A 17,598-nucleotide genomic window follows, 5' to 3' on the forward strand; every position below is an offset into this window, starting at 1 on the left:
AAGAAACTCAAGTAACAAACCGAGAAGTACTTTGAAACGTCTCAATGACATGATAAGGCATTATATCAAATGCAAGGATTATTATGCATTAGAATCCAGCACAGAAACAGGCCATTCAGCCAACTGGTCTATGCCGGTGTTTATGCTCCACATAGCCTCCTCCTGCCCTTCATCAACTAAGCCTTCAAGCATAACCGTCTATTCCTTTCTCCCTTATGTACCTCTCTAGCTTCCCCTTAAATACATCTACAACAACAACATCTATGCTATTTACCTCAACAACTCCTTGTGGTCGCATGCTTGGGACGTCCTCCCGACGTGAAAAGCGCTATATCAAATCAAGGATTATTATTATTATTATGTTTCACATTCCCACTACTCTCTGTGTAAAGAAATTTCTTCTAACTTCCCTATATTTGATCTATTGGTGACTATTTTATATTGATGGCCTCTGGTTTTGGTCTTCCCCACAAGTGGAAACATCTTCCCTATATTAATCCTGTCCAAACCTTTCATCATTTTAAAGACCTCTATCAGGTCACCCCTTACCCTCTTCTTTTCAAGAGAAAAGAGTCCAAGTATGTTCAGCCTTTCCTGATAGATAACCTCTCAGTTCTGGGATCATCCTTGTGAATCTCCTTTGCATCCTCTCCAGTGCCTCTACATCCCTTCTATAATGTGGGGACCAGAACGGCACAATATTCTAAGTGTGGTCTAACCAAGGTTCTAAAGCAGTTTACCATAATTTCGCTTTTCATTCTGTCCCTCTAGAAATGAACCCCAATGCCTGGTTTGCTTTTTTATAGCCTTATTAACCTACGTTGCTACTTTTAGTGAATTGTGTATGTGTACCCCAAGGTCCCTTTGCTCCTCTACCCCATTTAGGTTTTTATTTTACAGGATGTATGTGACTTCCTTATTCCTTCTACCAAAATGTACCACATCACACTTTTCTACGTTGAAATGTATTTGCCATTTAAATGCCCACTCAGCAAGTTTATTAATGTCTTGCTGTACTTTGTTGCTGTCCTCCTCTTTGGTGTTGTCTGCAAATTTTGAAATTGTACTGTTGATTCCTAAATCCAAATCATTAAAGTATATTGTAAACAACAATACTGATCCTTGTGGAACATCACTGCCCACCCCCTGTTAGTCTGAGTAGCTACCATTTAATCCTTGCATTTTTTGATATAGCGCTTTTCACGTCGGGTGGACGTCCCAAAGCGCTTTACAGAACACACTGTAAAGTGAATTGACTGTATATTTGTGGGCGAACGCGGCAGCCAATTGCGCACAGCAATGTCCCACAAACAGTCGTAGATTGGAAATGACCAATTTATTATTGGTTTTGGTTTTGGAGGGATTATTATTATGCGTGTGGAGTAAGGAAACTTGCCCAAGGTTTTGCTCTGCCTGGAATTGAACTCAGGTCTCTCACTTGCAAAGCGAGTGCTCTAACCACTGAGCTACAGGACTCCACATTTACCCCTACTCTCTGTTTTCTGTTTTGCAGCCAGCTTGCTATCTATTCTACTATTTTGTCCCTGACATCACATGCTCTGACCTTATTCATTAGTCTATTATATGGTACCTCATTATTTATCTGCTCCCTCATCTGTCCCACACTCCCCAATTCCAGGTCTCCTCAACTCTAACCCCCAGCCCCTCACCCCTACCCCACCAGGCTATTCCCACTAAAATAATCCCACAAAGAATCACAATAATTCTCAGGTGCATTGTAAACTGCAACTAGAAATACAATAAAATCTGATAAAATCTCATTGAAAAAATATTTTATCTTAAATATATCATTGTCTTTTCTGATTATTACACAGAAAAACTACTTGAGAAGTAAAATTGCACGTCGATCCCTGAGATTAGCGTCTGGGAGGTTGACCCTGAGCGCAAACGTGTGTGATGAGGGGAAAAAGTGAAACAAAAATACATAAGCTCAGTGGGCTCTGGCCTGCTCCATGTCCCACGCCCAGCCCACCCCACCATCGAGGGTTGGGCCTTCAGCCTCTCTGCCCCCAACCTCTGGAACTCCATCCCACAGTCCCTTCGCCTCGCTCCCTCCCTTGCCTCCTTCAAGGCCCATCTCAAAACCCTCCTCAAGGTCAAGGTTGTAGACATTTCCCTGAAAGAAGTGAAATAACAGAGTATTAGAGCAGCGCCCATCGCTCCCCCCACGCCAGGAATCAGCCGTTTTATCACCAACAAAACAAAACAAATCCATGTCAGCAGAGAGACTGGGTGTAAATGAAGCAGTTATTATTGTGCCGAGTATTTAAAGGTTTAATCCCTCACAAAAGGAACTTTCAAATCCACAATGACACTGGAAATCAGTCGCCTGGAACATTGATCAGTTACCGTGGTGACCAGATTGACAGAAAGACTAAAAGAGAACAGTAAGGACCCTTCAAGACCCTCCTCTTCGACTGCGCCTTTGGTCACCCTCACACCCCTACCCTTTTCGCCCTCCACCACTCCTGATCCCAACCACCAGCTCGGGTGTGGATCCCTGACTGTCCAAGGCCTTGGGATGTCCTCCTGATGTGAAAGGCGCTATACACATGTAATTTGTTGTCACAGTAAACCCCCTTGTAACTCTTTGAGATAGTATCGAGAGTGTTGAGCACAAAGCAAGTTGACGGTAATGATACGGAGCTTATCCAATGCCAGCAGCTCCAGGCAGCTCAAAAGAAACTGGTTTCTTCACAATTCTGCTTTTCAAGTCAAATTTTTGACAAAAGAGCAAACTGCACCTGGTTTAGGCAAGTCTCTCTCAGTGTCTCCTCTGTATGGTTTCCCGCACTCTGTGCGCTCTCTCTGCCTCTCCGTTTCTTCTCAAATCCTTCTCCTACCGCAATCACATTGTAAAGACTGGTAACTTCCCTGTCACTGTTTCACAATGGGATTTGCAGTTTGAAAGATGAACCAACAGATGGTTTTTGGACACGAGTCACACCTAACTCACAGCGATTGACTTCATTCTTGGTTAGAAAATGATTCTGGATGAAGAAATCTTGGTTAGAAATTAATGCTTAATAATAGTTTCTACCCAATGTTTTTTTGAGGGGGGTCAGCCTGGTGTCTGACACATGCGGAAACCCATCACCAAGTTTTAAGAGTATCCAAACCAAACTGAGATTTCTATGCGTTTCCTCCCCCACACATTGAAATTCCAGAGATAGATTGTTGGAATGGATTGTGTGCACTCTCTTGCTCTTCCTGGAGGGACGTCATCTCCTGCTATCAACACAATACGCAACCGAGAGCAGGAACCTGTTTGAAAGCCCAAGAAAATTCCTTCATTGCCCAAACCTGCATCTCTTTAACTCGCTGCCAGTTATGTTTCGTAAGGGGACATTAAATGCTGTTTGACGTATTTATAATAATCTTGGCATTTGAAGCAGCACGTTTCGCATGAGGAGGGCTTCTCAAAGGGCTTCACAGGATACATTTTAAAGTGCAGTGGCTGCGTATTTTGTAGGCGAAAGGGGTGGCCAATTTGCACACAGTAACAACCCCAACAGGCAGCCATGAGGAAGTGACCAATTCTATCTGAGGGATTGCTGGCCGGGAGAGAAACTCCCTTCTCTTTTCCAACAGTGCTGCAGGAACTTTAACGTCTGCTTGAACCGGGTACAGACTGGTGCTTAATTTAACATTTCTTCCGAAGGACGGTACCTCCGACAATGCAGCGCTCACCCCATTCCATTCCTGAAGTCCATCACCGTTCATCACCAGTGCTGCATCACCTAGCCTGGGAGCTTATGCAGTCTGACGAAAGGTCATAGACGTGAAACGTTAACCCATTTTCCTCTCTTCATCGATGCTGCCTGACCTGCTGCATGTTCCCAGTAACTTCAGTGTTTATACCAGATTTCAAGCATCTGCAGTACTTTGCCACTTTACAGTATATTCTTTGAGACATCTCATAAGAGATAAGGAACTATATCAAATGCAAGGATTATTATATTATTATTTGAAATCTCTGGCTCACTGGGAGATTCATCTCAATAAACATCCCAATATTTATCCCAATGAGCCAGGGAGTTTGAGTGTGGTATCACACATGGCCACCACACTTTTCACCCCAAATTATGGTTTTCTTTACCTCCTTTTCCATGTAGCAACACAAATAAGATGGGAATAAATATGACCTGTGATTGATATGCGCTACTCACCACTGGGAAAAGTGCTGATATTTTACACAAGCACCTTGGTACAATCCACGTTTCTTACCCTCAGGAGAAGGATTGGATTTCCAACGTGTGAATCTGCTGTGAACAGCGACTGATTAACTGTGACCCATTGACTCTCACCTTGGCCACTTGTCCACACGTGAGTTACAAACACAACGAGCCATTCATCAAATTCAGCAAACACTATTCGGGAATTTTTAATGGGGAAATAAAACCTGTTAAATATACATTCCGAATTCTCATGAGGTTTCTGCGGCTGTTTGTTGGAGACACGGTGTCCTGTGAAAACAGCTAAGAAAGGTCTTTCCTTATAAAATAATATCCTAACAATCCTTACATTTGATATAGTGCCTTTCATGGTGGGAGAGCATCACGGGATTTACAGTACATTTCCTATAATTGGGTGGAGTATGCAATTATCTAATATGCATTTGAGCGCAGCCCAACACCACGCAAACAAACAATTTTTGGGTACCTGGAAATTGCTATGCAATTAAGTGGAGTGTACAATTATCCAATGTGCAATACGGGCAGCTCCAGGGGAGGGGTTGTCCACCCATCATTGAACCAATGACGACATGGAAATGTCCGGAAGCTGGTGAGCCAGGGTTCTGCTCTCGTGGGCAATCACCATGTCACCATTCGTACCTGGACTAGAAGATGCTTAGCCCAAATAAGTGAAGCCGAGACCTTGCAGTTGAACAGATGCACGTATCTCAGTGTGTGGAATAGAACTAATTACAAGACATATTCTGTTGTGTGCTGAGAGGAAGGAGATGCAATATACTGTCATTGTAATAATCTGCTTGTTCTGTTTAATGGTGTGAAAGTCACACATGGAATTTATAGCTATGAATTGGGAACCAATAAAGACAAAGAGAAGTTCTGCAACAGCTGCTTCTTAATCCCAACAGAACATCATCAAACAAATCAGCCAAGATACCCGGTAAAGAGAGGTAATAATTGCTCCCAGGTGTAATCGGACCCACACGCTCTCACAGAAGCAACATCATTAGCAAAGGCTTCTCACAAGATTCTTGGATTTAATGAATGACAGAATGAGATTAATGATCTGTGGCTAAAAATATTCCTTGCCCTTGATACAGCACCTTTCATGATGGGAGAACATCTCAAAGCGCTCACTGTAGAGTGAAGTGACTGTATATATTGTATAGGCGAATGTGTGCATCTCTGGGTGCAGTTGGAGGAAGCCTGGGAAATTTCCTGCCCTCCGGAGAGAGTCTGGTGGCTGGACACACTTAGGGTTAGGGTTAGTGTCAATGGGTGAAGCGAGGCTCAGCAGTGAGTGAGGCTACAGCGCTCGTGTGGGTCAGAGGTCAGACGGATAGAGGCAGAGCCAAACTTTACAAGTCACATTTTGCTGTTGATCCAGGAATCGCTGTCACCCAGCGGATCAATCATTCCCTGAACAGTGTCCTGATCAGTCACTGATTGGAACTGAGTCACCGAGCCAGGAACACCTGCATTATTATTATTATCATAGTACATCTACAAACACAGTCACTACACTTGACAACAAAAAGCTTCTGTCTGCATAATTTATTTCACTTTTTTTTATAAAATGGTTTATCACATAAACGACATAATGTCAGACATGCTGTATAGAGAACACCCAATGGGAGATCCGTGTGCAGGCGTGTGTGTGGGGGAAAGCGGTGTGTGCAGGTGTGTCTGTGTGTGGTTGTGCGTGCCGTGAGGGAGGGGGGCTGCAGGTGTGTGTGTGCGTGCAGGGGGTGGAGGTGTATGTGTGAGGTGGGGGGGGGCTCAGACCTAGCCGTATTTGGGGACGGAGCATGGCCTCCCATTGAGTGTCCTCTCCTGGTCACCACTGATTGTCGGAGGCAAGCACAGTGATGGGGCCGCTTACAAGTCAGGGTTTGGTGAGACCCTTGCTCTCTCGTTAGCTTTTCGCCTTTCTGGAGCTGAGTGGCACCTTCCCACCCCGTAAGCATCCCCGAGCTCGCTCTTTGTCTTAAAACGTACGACTCGTTCAATAAAAAACATAGTTGTAATAACTGTTAATCAAAGAAAAAAAATCACCTGGGATAAATACAATAATTTATGTGATTGGAATCGTGATTGCCACGTCACTAACACGTACTCGCACACTACATACAGCGGCTGACGTGCCCGGATATGTGTGTCTGACAACACGAGGACATGGACGCTCAGATTGTTCCGTGGTTTTGGAATGTGCTCACCGTGGAGAGCGTGACCGGATGGCACGGATGTGAAACAAACAATGCCTCAGAGAAAGTAACACGTAAAACCCCATCGAACACTGAAAAATAGAATAAAAAATTTACATTTTTTGTTTTTTTACATGGATTTATCTATTTCGCAACTTATTTGAAGTGTCTCATGTGTTCACAGCATTGCACACCCACACAAGGGGAGGGAGGGAGGGAGGGAGAGAGAGTGGGAGGGGGAGAGAGAGAGAGAGGGAGGGAGAGAGAGAAAGAGAGAGAGGCCACACACACTGTACACTGGGTCACGTTGGAAGAACAAGAGAACGTGGAGACCAAGAGCACAGAGCTTCCGTGCTCACAGGTCAGTGTCTGAGTGGCCAAGGAGACACGGTGAAGTATTGTACCGTGTGCGATATGATAAACTACAACCTGACACAGCTTTCACCTCGGCCACAAGTCTCAAAAAGCACCTCATAGGATTGGCTCGCAAAGTGTAGTGACTGTCGTGTTTTGTGGATGATGTGATAATTTGTTCAAATCTGGTATGAAATATTGCATTTTTCCATCAGTTTCCCAGAGCCTAACCATGGAGCTTACCCCCAACTCTCCTCCTCACACCCCCAGCTCTGACTCCGGCTAAATGGTTTGGGCCATTGATCTCCTGAAAATGTCCAGTGTCGGTGCCAGTGTTGGGATTGGGATCAGGGTCCAAGCCCCAGTGTTGGCTTCACGCAAACACCTAGTGAGATAAGCTGATGACTGGGAGCCACCATAGAGTGGAGACTGTTTGGGCCTAACCCTTATGTCAATATTCGGGGGGGGGGGGGCTATGTAATTATCACATTGAATCGTTACGAAGCGTCACATTTTCATCCACAGAGCACGGCTGGGTTTAGGGGGGGAGGGGGAGGGCGCGAGGGGTGTCTAACCACCAGTGTTGCCAGACTGGCACCCGGAGCCAGGGAGAAAGGTTATGTCCAGTGCTCGGTGCGAATCTCACAGAATCTACCGGAGAAGCTGAGAATTGATGGGAATGGGAGAGCGGAGGAAGCACAGAGTGGGTGAGCGACGGGATGTTTCTCAGGAACATCACCATCTCCCCATCGGAATATTGCACCTGGAATTAATTAATATCATTGTGTTGGGAAATCTAGGACCTGCCTGACTGACTGATGACGGCAGCGGGTGGGGAGGGAGGGGCCTGGACACCGCAATCTGGTGCCTACGCCTCGGGACAGCGACTCGAGGGGCTGAGGGGAGTCTGGGAGTCACCACTGCCTCCAACTGTGACACCTCACTCGCCATGTCTGCATGGAATTCCTATCCACGGTAATCTGGGACACGAAACTCCATCAGCTCAACAACAACAACTCGCATTTATATAGTGCCCCTCACGCAGGGTAGTGTCACAGGGCGCTTGACCCTCAGTGGTCAACTCAGGCTGCCCTGATGTGACCTCCAGCTCTGATGGCCCCACCTGGGGCCCAGCGCCTGGTGTGTGGGCAGAGGCAGCTGGACTGGAAGCCACCAAACCAGACTCCACCCCACCCGAGAACACAACCACAAACCATGACAGGTGGTAGCCACGATCATCACCACCTCCACCTCCACAGGAGGAGGCCATTCAGCCCCTCGAGCCTGATCTATCAGATCATTGTTAACCTGTACCTCGACAATTCTAGTTACCTGCCTTTGCCCCTTTCCAACCCCAGCTCTGCTCTCAGTGTCAGTCTGGCCCTGATGGGAGCCACAGACGGTCCGTATCCCATCACAGACCTGTAGAGCCAGACTGTGCTCAAGGCAGTGACTGGGTCAGTGAGGGACGGGGTGACCGAGGCTCGAGCCTGTCAGTTGTCTCCGCTGGGAGTCACAGGGGGTCCCGCCTGCCCCAAGTGCTGAGGGAGGGGTCTGGGCCGGAGAGAGAGGCCGCGGTGATGACGAGTGGGAACAGTCAGACCTGGAATTAATTATTGCACTTTTAACAACGCGTTTGCGAAGACAGGAGAGAGGGGACGGCCGGCCTGACCCGGCGAGGGGTCACCACACCACACCGGACGGCCACTAGACATGGGTCTGCATCCGCCTGTGCAACGGCCGGGTCAAGTCCGAGTTCTGGGAAGACGAGTGGGAATAGTGGGACGAGGCGGAGGCTTTGCTGGCTTCGTCGAACTGAGCCTCCTGCTTGCTGCTGCTGCTCAGGCTGCTGTTACACTGGACGTCCAGGAAGGAGGTGCTGTCGCTCAGGGAGCCGCGCTGGAACTCGCGCTCACACAGCTCGATGGAGCTGCTGCCGTTGCCCAGCACAAAGCGCTGACTGTAGTCGTAGCCGCGAGTGGCTGCGTTCAGCTGGGTGTACAGGGTGGAGAACGACATGCCCGTGGGCACTCGCTGCCCGTGCTTCCCGCTTGGCACTGCCCGCAGCTCCGGGGGGCAACCGCCGGCCCCCCCAGCCCCCGACACCGCCACCGGCCTCAGCTCGGAGAAGCTGTGCACGCTGTAGTAGCCGTTAGTGGGGTCCTGCAATAGCACATGCGGTCGTCATGGAGACGTTGTCACGGTGATGGTCGGGGGGGGAGAAGGGGGGGACAGGGAATTTGGGAATGGGAGAACGGGGAAGATGGTGGGACAGGCAATGAGGGGAGATGGGGGTTAACAGAAGTTTTGGGACGGTGGGGACATGGGACCAGGGGACTTGTGAATCAGGGGATGGTGGGATTGGGCTAATGGGGTGGGGGATGGGGAGAGATGGGGGGACAGGGGAGATGGTGGGGTGGTGAGGCTATTACTCCCTGAGTATCTGTCTCCTTTTAACCATCTCAGAGAATTACACACCTACAGGTTTGGGGCACGGAGCTGCCTGTCTGTCACTCACACTCACTCTCCCCGGGTTAACTCTCTCAGTTTGCACATGGCTCTGATGTGGACTTGCCGAGCGGAGTCGGGTAAACAGGACGGGAAGTTTATCGATCCCACCCCTCGCTCGCTCGTCTCTCTGAGGAACCAGAGAGATAGGAGAGAGAGAGAGAAGCAGCGTTCACAACATGGGGCGGAGAGTTCATTCGAGAGCCAGAATGGCTCGAGGTGAGACCACCGAGGGTGGGACACATTGCCCCCCCCAGGAGAGGCAGAGCCTGTCAGCGTGTTTGCTGTCACACTGCACTCGCTGTGAAGTTTAGTGACTTTGTAGTTTGTGCCACAAACAGCTATGAACACAAACAGGGCTCCCCACCAACCCCCCCACCCCGTGTGGCCTCACCTCCTTGTCCCTGTCTGCTCTCTGTCCCCCAGGGTGAAGGGCGCTGTGTAACTGCAGGGTGTTGTACAAGCGGGAAGCGAGGTTAGAAACCCGAGCGACGCCTACCTTTCCGTGCTGATATTCCTTCTCCTCCTCGCTCAGCACCTCCAGCTGTTTCAGTCCCGGCTCCTGCTCAAACTCCCCTCGGTCCAGCTGTGAGGAACATTAATCGTCATCATTATCCTCCTGACAGCCGACACCACCCACCTCCCGTCTCTTCCCCTCCCTCGCTCCTTGCCCCGAGTGAGACCTCACTCAGCAATCTACGCTGATCACAAGTATACGGTCAATTCACTTTACAGTATATTCTGTGAAGCGCTTTGAGACATTGAGAAGACATGAAAAGCGCTATATCAAATGCAAGGATTATTATCACAGGAGCCGGTCCCTCTGCTCCCAAAGTAACTCCCAGTCAGACACGATTCCAACTCCGTTTCCGCTCATAGTCACCGGCCACACGGCGTCCCACCACTCAACACGTGAGAAAGAAGACCACACCATGCGCCGGTCAGTCAGCATGTGAGTGACGAGGTGACACTCACCACGTGCGGGCGGTGAGGCTGTGGGAACGTGGACACTCACCAGAATCTGTTTGATGGCACCGGGCGGCTGCTCGCTGGGTTTCTGGGCTCCGTTGTGATCTTTGTGGACAATCTCCACCCGGATGTCATTCTTGGCGGACACGTCACCCTTACTGTCTGTAACACACCCGCACCGGTCACTCCCGCCTGCTCACACTTACACACACACAGCCCCGATATACTCACACTCACCTCCAGACATGCTCACACTCACACACACATACACAAAACCCTGGTATGCTCACACTTACACACAGCCTGACCTGCTCACACTTACACACACACAGCCCTGATATACTCACACTCAACCCCAGACATGCTCACACTTACACACACACAACTCTGATATACTCACACTCAACCCCAGACATGCTCACACTTGCACAAGCCTGATATGCTCACACCTACACACTCAACTGACTTGCTCACACTTACATCCTCTGTTGTGCTCACACTTACACACTCACCCCGGTCTGCTCACACTTACACGCACACACCGGCACGCTCCCACTTACACACACATATACACACCTCAGCGTGCTCCCACTTACACACACACTCACACCGACTCGTGTTCACAGTTATACTCCCCCAGGAAGCGGTGGCTGAGGTACAATCCATATTATCTTCAAGAGGGAACGAGACAGATACCTTAACAAGAGTCGCTACAGGGGTGAGGGGAAAGGGCAGGGAAATGGGACTGAAAGGGTTACTCTTGAAATACAAGATGGGCCGAATGGCCTTCTGTACATTTCTACAGTTCCTACGATTTTAAGCAACAAACAGAGAAAGGGAGTGGTGACAAAAAAAGGAGTGGAGTGAGGCTTTTTGGAGAGACAGAAGGAGTCAGCAAGGCAAGGAGAGGTGAGAAGCGGGAGAGAGGTAAAGGGAAGAACACAAGGGCTCGGCTGATCCCAGGAAAGGATTAAAGAGAGCGATTGGGATCGGAGCACCCTGTGGGGTGGGGGCGGGGGGGGTCGTTACCTGCTCTTTCTTTTCTGCTGATGAATGGAAAGTGTTGTCTTCCCAAAGGCTTAATGTTTCTCAGACATTTAGACTTTGTCAAGGCAGGAAAACTGCGCTTGAAATGATAACTGTCAACATGAATCCCAGATGGGATTTTCGTTATCCACCAGGAATGCTTTCTCCGAGCAGTACTCAGGCATCCTGGAATATTAAAGGGATTGGGAAGCCAATTAAACAGTGGAATATTCTTCACTTCCCTCTCTCCCCTTTCCCAGTGTTCTCTCGTCTCCTCTCCTGAGCGTGTCAGCCTGGCTCAGCCTTGGACTGACGTTCACTGTGTGTGCGTGGGACATGGAGTTTGCACTGTTGTATAGTGCAAACTGCTGTTGTTGTTGTTGTTGATGTCTACAGAAGCCAAGGAGGGAAAGGAAGAACATTCTGGAATGTTGGCTTTGCTGACCTAGTTTTGGGATTAAGGGAGGGTCAAGGCAACAACAGCCCCAAAACCATGAAAAACTTCCCAGGAACCCCCTCAGCCCATCTCCCACCCCACCAGACACCCACCACTCCACGCTCCACCATCCAGACACACATCGCCAACAAAGCCCCCACCCACCCCCCACTTCAACACCCAACCCCCACACCCTCCCACACACACGAACACCCACACATGCCATCTAACCCACCCACACAGACACGACCCCCCCTTCGCTGTGACTCACGTCTATGTGAGCGCGAGCAGCAGATGACGGTGACGGTTGCCAGGACGACCACGAAGGCAACTCCGGCTCCAACAGCCACACCCACCACCACAGCCAGTGACACCGCTTCTGGGGGAGGTCAGAGGTCACTTGGGGTCATGCCACAGCTGGAGGGGGAGGGGGCAGAGGGCGTGGGGTGTGGACAGATACACGGACAAGCATTGTGGGGGGAACAGGGATGCGGGTGGGAGGATTGCTGGGGGTTAGGTGCGATGGGGAGAGCGCAAGTGGTTGCGGGCAGGAGTGCGGAGGGGCGATGGGGAAAGGAAGAGCGAGGGGTTGCGTGTTGGGGGGCACGCCCCACCTTGCTCCTTGAGCCGGATGATCTCAGTGTCAGAGCCGAAGCTGTTCCAGGCTGTGCAGTTGTAGATGGTTTGGAAATCTGCCCTCACAATGTTGCTGATGGTCAGGGTGGAGATGACACCCTCCTCCATGCTCACCGTCTCCACCGTGTAGCGTCCTGATGTCCCCGATTCCAGAACAATCTCCTTCCATGACCAGGCCTGCAACACCCAGCAGCCGATGACCCCATTAGCCACACTCGCACCACGACACGTGAATATCAGATATATATTAGATATGGATAGATGGATGGATGGCTCAACCGATCAGTCAACCCAACAACCAGCCCTGCAATGAATGACACCCCATGCCCCCCTCCAGGCTCGGCGTCAGGCTCCGTCACTGTACAGCGCATGGAGACACTGTCCCGAGTGAAGAGAACGTTGTTGTTGCTGTTGAGCGCGAGTGTGAGTCACTCACTATTCTGTCTGGCGGAGGTGTGCTTCGGATAAAGCACTTGATCTGCCCCTTCTCCCCCTGCAGGGCGTGCTGTGTCTGCGTGCTGGAGATGATGGGCGGCCCTGGGCGGGAGGCAACGGGAGGTGATTAATAAATAATAATAATTTGGTCGCTCAATCCACGGCTGTTTGTGGGGACATCGGTGGGTGCTATTGGCTGCCAAGTCTCGCCCACAAAACACACAGTCACTACACTTTACAGTGTATCCTGTGAAGCGTCGAAGACGTGATCAGGCGCCGGGTCAAATGCAAGGATTATTATTATTAACGGAGAGTGTGTGTCCCGCCCCCCACCCACCCACCACCCCTAGTGCGAGGCTGTGTGTAAACCAGCCAGACACAGAAGGCACAGTAGTTGGCTCTCACCGTTCACAATCAGAGTCACGTCTCGCTCGCCTGCTCCTACCCGTGGCACCACAGCTCGGCAAGTGTACTTCCCAGCATCTCCCTGAGTGACAGCTCTCAGCGTCATGGCGTTGGTGTTGCTGAGAACCTACAGGGGCGGCAGAGGGGGATGAGGGAGAGAGGAAGGGGTGGAAGGTGAGGGGAAGAAATGGAAAGAGAGGTCGGAGGAGGCAGAGGGAGGAGAGGGGAAAGATGGAGGGGGTTGAGGAAGGGGAGAGGAAGAGGGGGAGGGGGAGGGGGAGAGGGAGAGGGCGAGGGAGGGCCGGGGGAGTGAGGTGGGATAGGAGGGGGAGAAGGTTAAACCACAATCCCTGTGTGTGCTGCTCCCTGTAACCCGGGTGTTAGGTATCACTGCGGCACAGAGCGCGAACAGTCACATCACAGTAAAGTCTGCGGTATTTAATAGCACATTCCTGAGCTCGTTAAGTGCAGCGCTAACAGTCAGCTGCAAATGGGAACGCAGAAGATAAAGCTCTAAGGTGTGGACCATTAAGAGAATCGTAGTTGATTCACACAAAGAGAGAGGGTGAACCCGGGGCAGCCTGAGGTTACATTTCCTGCTCATTTTCATCTATCATTATATTTCAGCTTCAAACGGAAACACATTTAGCTTCAGGGCAGTATAATTGTTCACCTGCATTTTACTCAGTCAAATCATATGCTTGACTCTCTTTACAGTAAAAGCTTTGAGACGTGATAAGGCGCAATACCTAATGTAAGGATTATTATTATAATACACCGGGAACAGGAGGGGTCCCAGCACAGACCCCTGAGGCACCTCACAGCCCCCTTTCGCGCACCAACACCCTCAGCCAGTAGTGAATCCACACCATGTCCTGCGCTTGACACTCAGTGACCACTGTCTGTGAAGGAGCCTGGCCACTCTCTGCCTGTCACACTCCAGCCTTGTGTCCGGAGCTGGGACTTGCTCCTGGACCTTTCCTGACGGCTCTCTGACTCCAGCCGGAAAGTGTAGAGCTCCCGTGATCTCACCAGAGGCCACAAACAGCAACGTCTCAGACCTCAGACTAATTTCAAGATTTATTATTGTTTCAGGTTGTTCAGCATTTTAGAAGGTCCTTAATTCGGTTTCGATTTGCCCTTCATTTGATCTCTGAATTAAAGGCTGAATTTAAGAGTTTCGTCAAAATTTTGCACAACTTGAATTGTGATGGTGATGTTCTAAAGTCAAAGAACACGACAAATTTGTGATTCCTTCCCAGAGCCATGGGTTTGGTTTGGTTCGGTTTGGCTTCCCCCACTCGCTGCAGGACTGCGAGTGGCCACAGTGTGGTGCTGCAGGTCCACACTCCACACCATGGGGCATCCATTGCAGCGACTGAGAAGAACCAACCAAGCGAGAGGTTCACACCTGAGCCAAGAGCCGATCTCACAGCTGTCCGTGGCTCAGTGTGTCACACGGTTAGACAGCGATGCAGCACGGAACCAAGCCATTTGGACCAACGCTGTGGAGTCCTGGAGCGTTGTGGTCGGAGCATCAGCGTTGACTGAGCTCAGTGAGATCCTAAGGACATAAGAATTGCCAGACAAAGGACAATCAAGGTCCATCCAGTTCGCCTTTCACCAGCTTGGCCCTCGCTTGCACATGTCGTGTCCCAAACTATATACCGTATCCCCAGAGATCAGAGTCCTGATGAGGGAATGATACACACAGAGACACAGACTGAGACCCGCACCCTCCTTCCTAACCCTAACCCTAACCCTACTCTGCCCCCGAAACACCCTGCTCACAGCGTGACCGTTCACCCCCGTCCCCCCCTGTACTCACCACTCCAGACCCTCGCTTCATCCACACGATGGTGAGCGATGGGTTTCCTGTCCAGTCGCAGGTAAAGATGGCGTTTGATCCCAGGTCGACCAGAAGAGACTGAGGTTCTGAGGTCAGGTGCGGCCCAACTGTGGGGGGGAGGAGAGCGGAGAGGTCAGTGACCGCAGGCCTGTCCTCTAGAGTCACCTCCCCCACTCCCCCAGTAAATTACATGCTCCCCTTCCCCGTCCCCTCACCTCCACCCGCCCCAAGGCGCCTCCACGCACCCCCTCCACCCTCCCGTCCCTCTCGCTTCTCCCCCACTCCCTCCCTCCCTTGGGCTTCCCCCTCGCACCCCCCCCGCACACCCCACCCCCTTGACCTGAGGTAGGCGGTGTGGGGGACTGTGGGTGGGGGGATTCAGGAGGGTGGCGGGAGTTTTGGAGGGGGCAGTGGGTGGAGGAGGGTTCAGGTGGTTGGGGGTGGGTTCGGGGGGGCTGTGGGGCTCACAGTAAACGTCCACGGTGCAGCTGACGTTGGTGCTGCCGAGTGGGTTGGAGACGGAGCAGGACACGGGTGTGGGGGACTGTGGGTGGGGGGATTCAGGAGGGTGGCGGGGGTTTTGGAGGGGGCAGTGGGTGGGGGAGGGTTCAGGTGGTTGGGGGTGGGTTCGGGGGGGCTCACAGTAAACGTCCACGGTGCGGCTGACGTTGGTGCTGCCGAGTGGGTTGGAGACGGAGCAGGACACGGGTTCCGTGTAGAAGGTGTGATCGACAACTGTCTCGTACACCTCAGCCCCCGCCCCCACCAGGACTTCCCCTGCCTTAGCCCACCTGTAACACAGAGAGAGAGCGAGTCAGCACAGACACACACACACACTGACACTCTCACACACACTGACACACACACTGACACACTCACACACACTGGCACGCTCACTGACACACTCTCACACACGCTGGCACACTCACTGACACACTCTCACACTCGCTGGCACACTCTCACACTCGCTGGCACACTCTCACACACGCTGGCACACTCATGACACAGTATGGAACAGTGTGAGTGCTGCCCTCAGTGAGACAGTAATATTTGACAGTTAAGCAGCATTAAGACAGTGGGGGCCTGAATAATACATGGAGTTCACAGCGACACAGAATCCTATTTACATGAATTTTAATATCGACTTCCATTAAAATCACAGAAAAATCCAATAACAGCAAAACATCCCGGGTGGCAATATCCTCATTCGCTCTATGTCCCCTTAAACCGGGAGACAGTCGCTGCTTCCTGAGAGACTATCCTCTGACACATTGTGTGTACGCGAGACAGGTACATTCACACAGGTACACTCACACCATCTCACACTCACACGTGCATGCACACACACACACACACATATTCACATACGCGCGCACACAAATGCACACAGATACATACACGAGCACACACACACATCTCTCTGTAATCTGATTGCTCAAACCCAGCCGACCGACTGAATAAATGGAGAAAGATGGGGCCTGACTGACTTGCTTTCCCCAAACGCCATATTAATAAGTGATTTTCTGATGGATTCTGCCGTATATTTTATTCAAATCTTTTAACCTGCAAGGATTTCACTATGTATTATGTATATTAATCCTTTATTAAAAGTCCATCTCCATAATTTAGCCAGGACTCAGTGGCCAAACATTGGGCGAGACCTCCGCAGAGCCAAGCGCCCCCCCACCGCTCCCCCCATTATCACAAGGTCAGGCTGGGCTGGTGGGCAGTAGGCTTGCTGCCCGGGCAACCGTGTCTCAAATGGCACCACATTAAGCACTCGGAGGACGAGTATGAAATTCAGTAATTACCAATAAATTGTCGTCAATTTCAGACATCTAAACTGCCCACTTGTAGGACTGTGGAATGTTTACAGCACAGAGTGAGGCCATTCAGCCCAGGCTGCTTCCCACTCCTCCCCCCCACCCCCCACTCCCATCTCCTGCTCCCCACTGGAGCTGTCTACTCTCACCCCATTCTCTGCTCTCTCTCTCTCTCCTCATCGTGTCTGGTACCTGTAGTGGCTGATGTGTGTGTGTGTGCGCGTGTGTGTGTGTGTAGTGGCTGATGTGGGGGGTGAGGTACCTGTAGTGGCTGACGGGGGGATTGGCTGTGGCTGAGCAGTGGAATCGCACTCGGCTGCCCTCCAGGATGGGCTGTGGTTCCACACTGAGGTTCACCAGAGGGGGGTCTGTGGGAGCAAAGAGGGTCTCAGTAGCTATTGTCACAGCAGTAATGGGCTGGGTGCGGGGGGGGGATGGGCAGGGGATGGATGAGTGGGGACGGGGGGGATGGAGGGGAATGTGAAGGATGGGCGGACGGGGGATGAGGATACAGTCCATGGGATAAGGGGGGGATTGAGGGGCGCTGGGAGTGGGGGTCACAGCTGCAGAGTGGCTCACGCTGGATGTCGACGGTGATGTGAGTCTCTCTGCCCTCGGGCACGGCTGGGTTCTTGGCTCGGCAGACGATGGTCTGGCCACTGGCGAGGCTCCCCGCGGGGACGTGTAAGGAGCTGCTCACACTCTCCCTCTTGCCGTCCTTCATCAGCCGCTGAGGGTG

At 51.1% G+C, this 17,598-nt stretch overlaps 1 protein-coding gene across 1 annotated transcript in view; it reads right to left on the reverse strand.

The window, feature by feature from the left end:
• Positions 1 to 8,479: 8,479 nt before the first annotated feature.
• Positions 8,480 to 17,598, reverse strand: part of kirrel3a (kirre like nephrin family adhesion molecule 3a) — a 44,652-nt gene continuing 35,533 nt past the window's right edge. Inside the window, 11 exon segments of the mRNA XM_042343900.1 lie at positions 8,480 to 8,935; positions 9,780 to 9,866; positions 10,296 to 10,411; positions 11,983 to 12,110; positions 12,319 to 12,524; positions 12,784 to 12,884; positions 13,188 to 13,314; positions 15,016 to 15,143; positions 15,679 to 15,827; positions 17,122 to 17,227; positions 17,439 to 17,589. Of these exon segments, the coding sequence (XP_042199834.1) occupies positions 8,480 to 8,935; positions 9,780 to 9,866; positions 10,296 to 10,411; positions 11,983 to 12,110; positions 12,319 to 12,524; positions 12,784 to 12,884; positions 13,188 to 13,314; positions 15,016 to 15,143; positions 15,679 to 15,827; positions 17,122 to 17,227; positions 17,439 to 17,589 (1,755 nt within the window).

This window comes from Callorhinchus milii, unplaced genomic scaffold (assembly GCF_018977255.1).
Source record: "Callorhinchus milii isolate IMCB2004 unplaced genomic scaffold, IMCB_Cmil_1.0 Scaffold25, whole genome shotgun sequence".
Lineage (NCBI taxonomy): Eukaryota > Metazoa > Chordata > Chondrichthyes > Chimaeriformes > Callorhinchidae > Callorhinchus > Callorhinchus milii.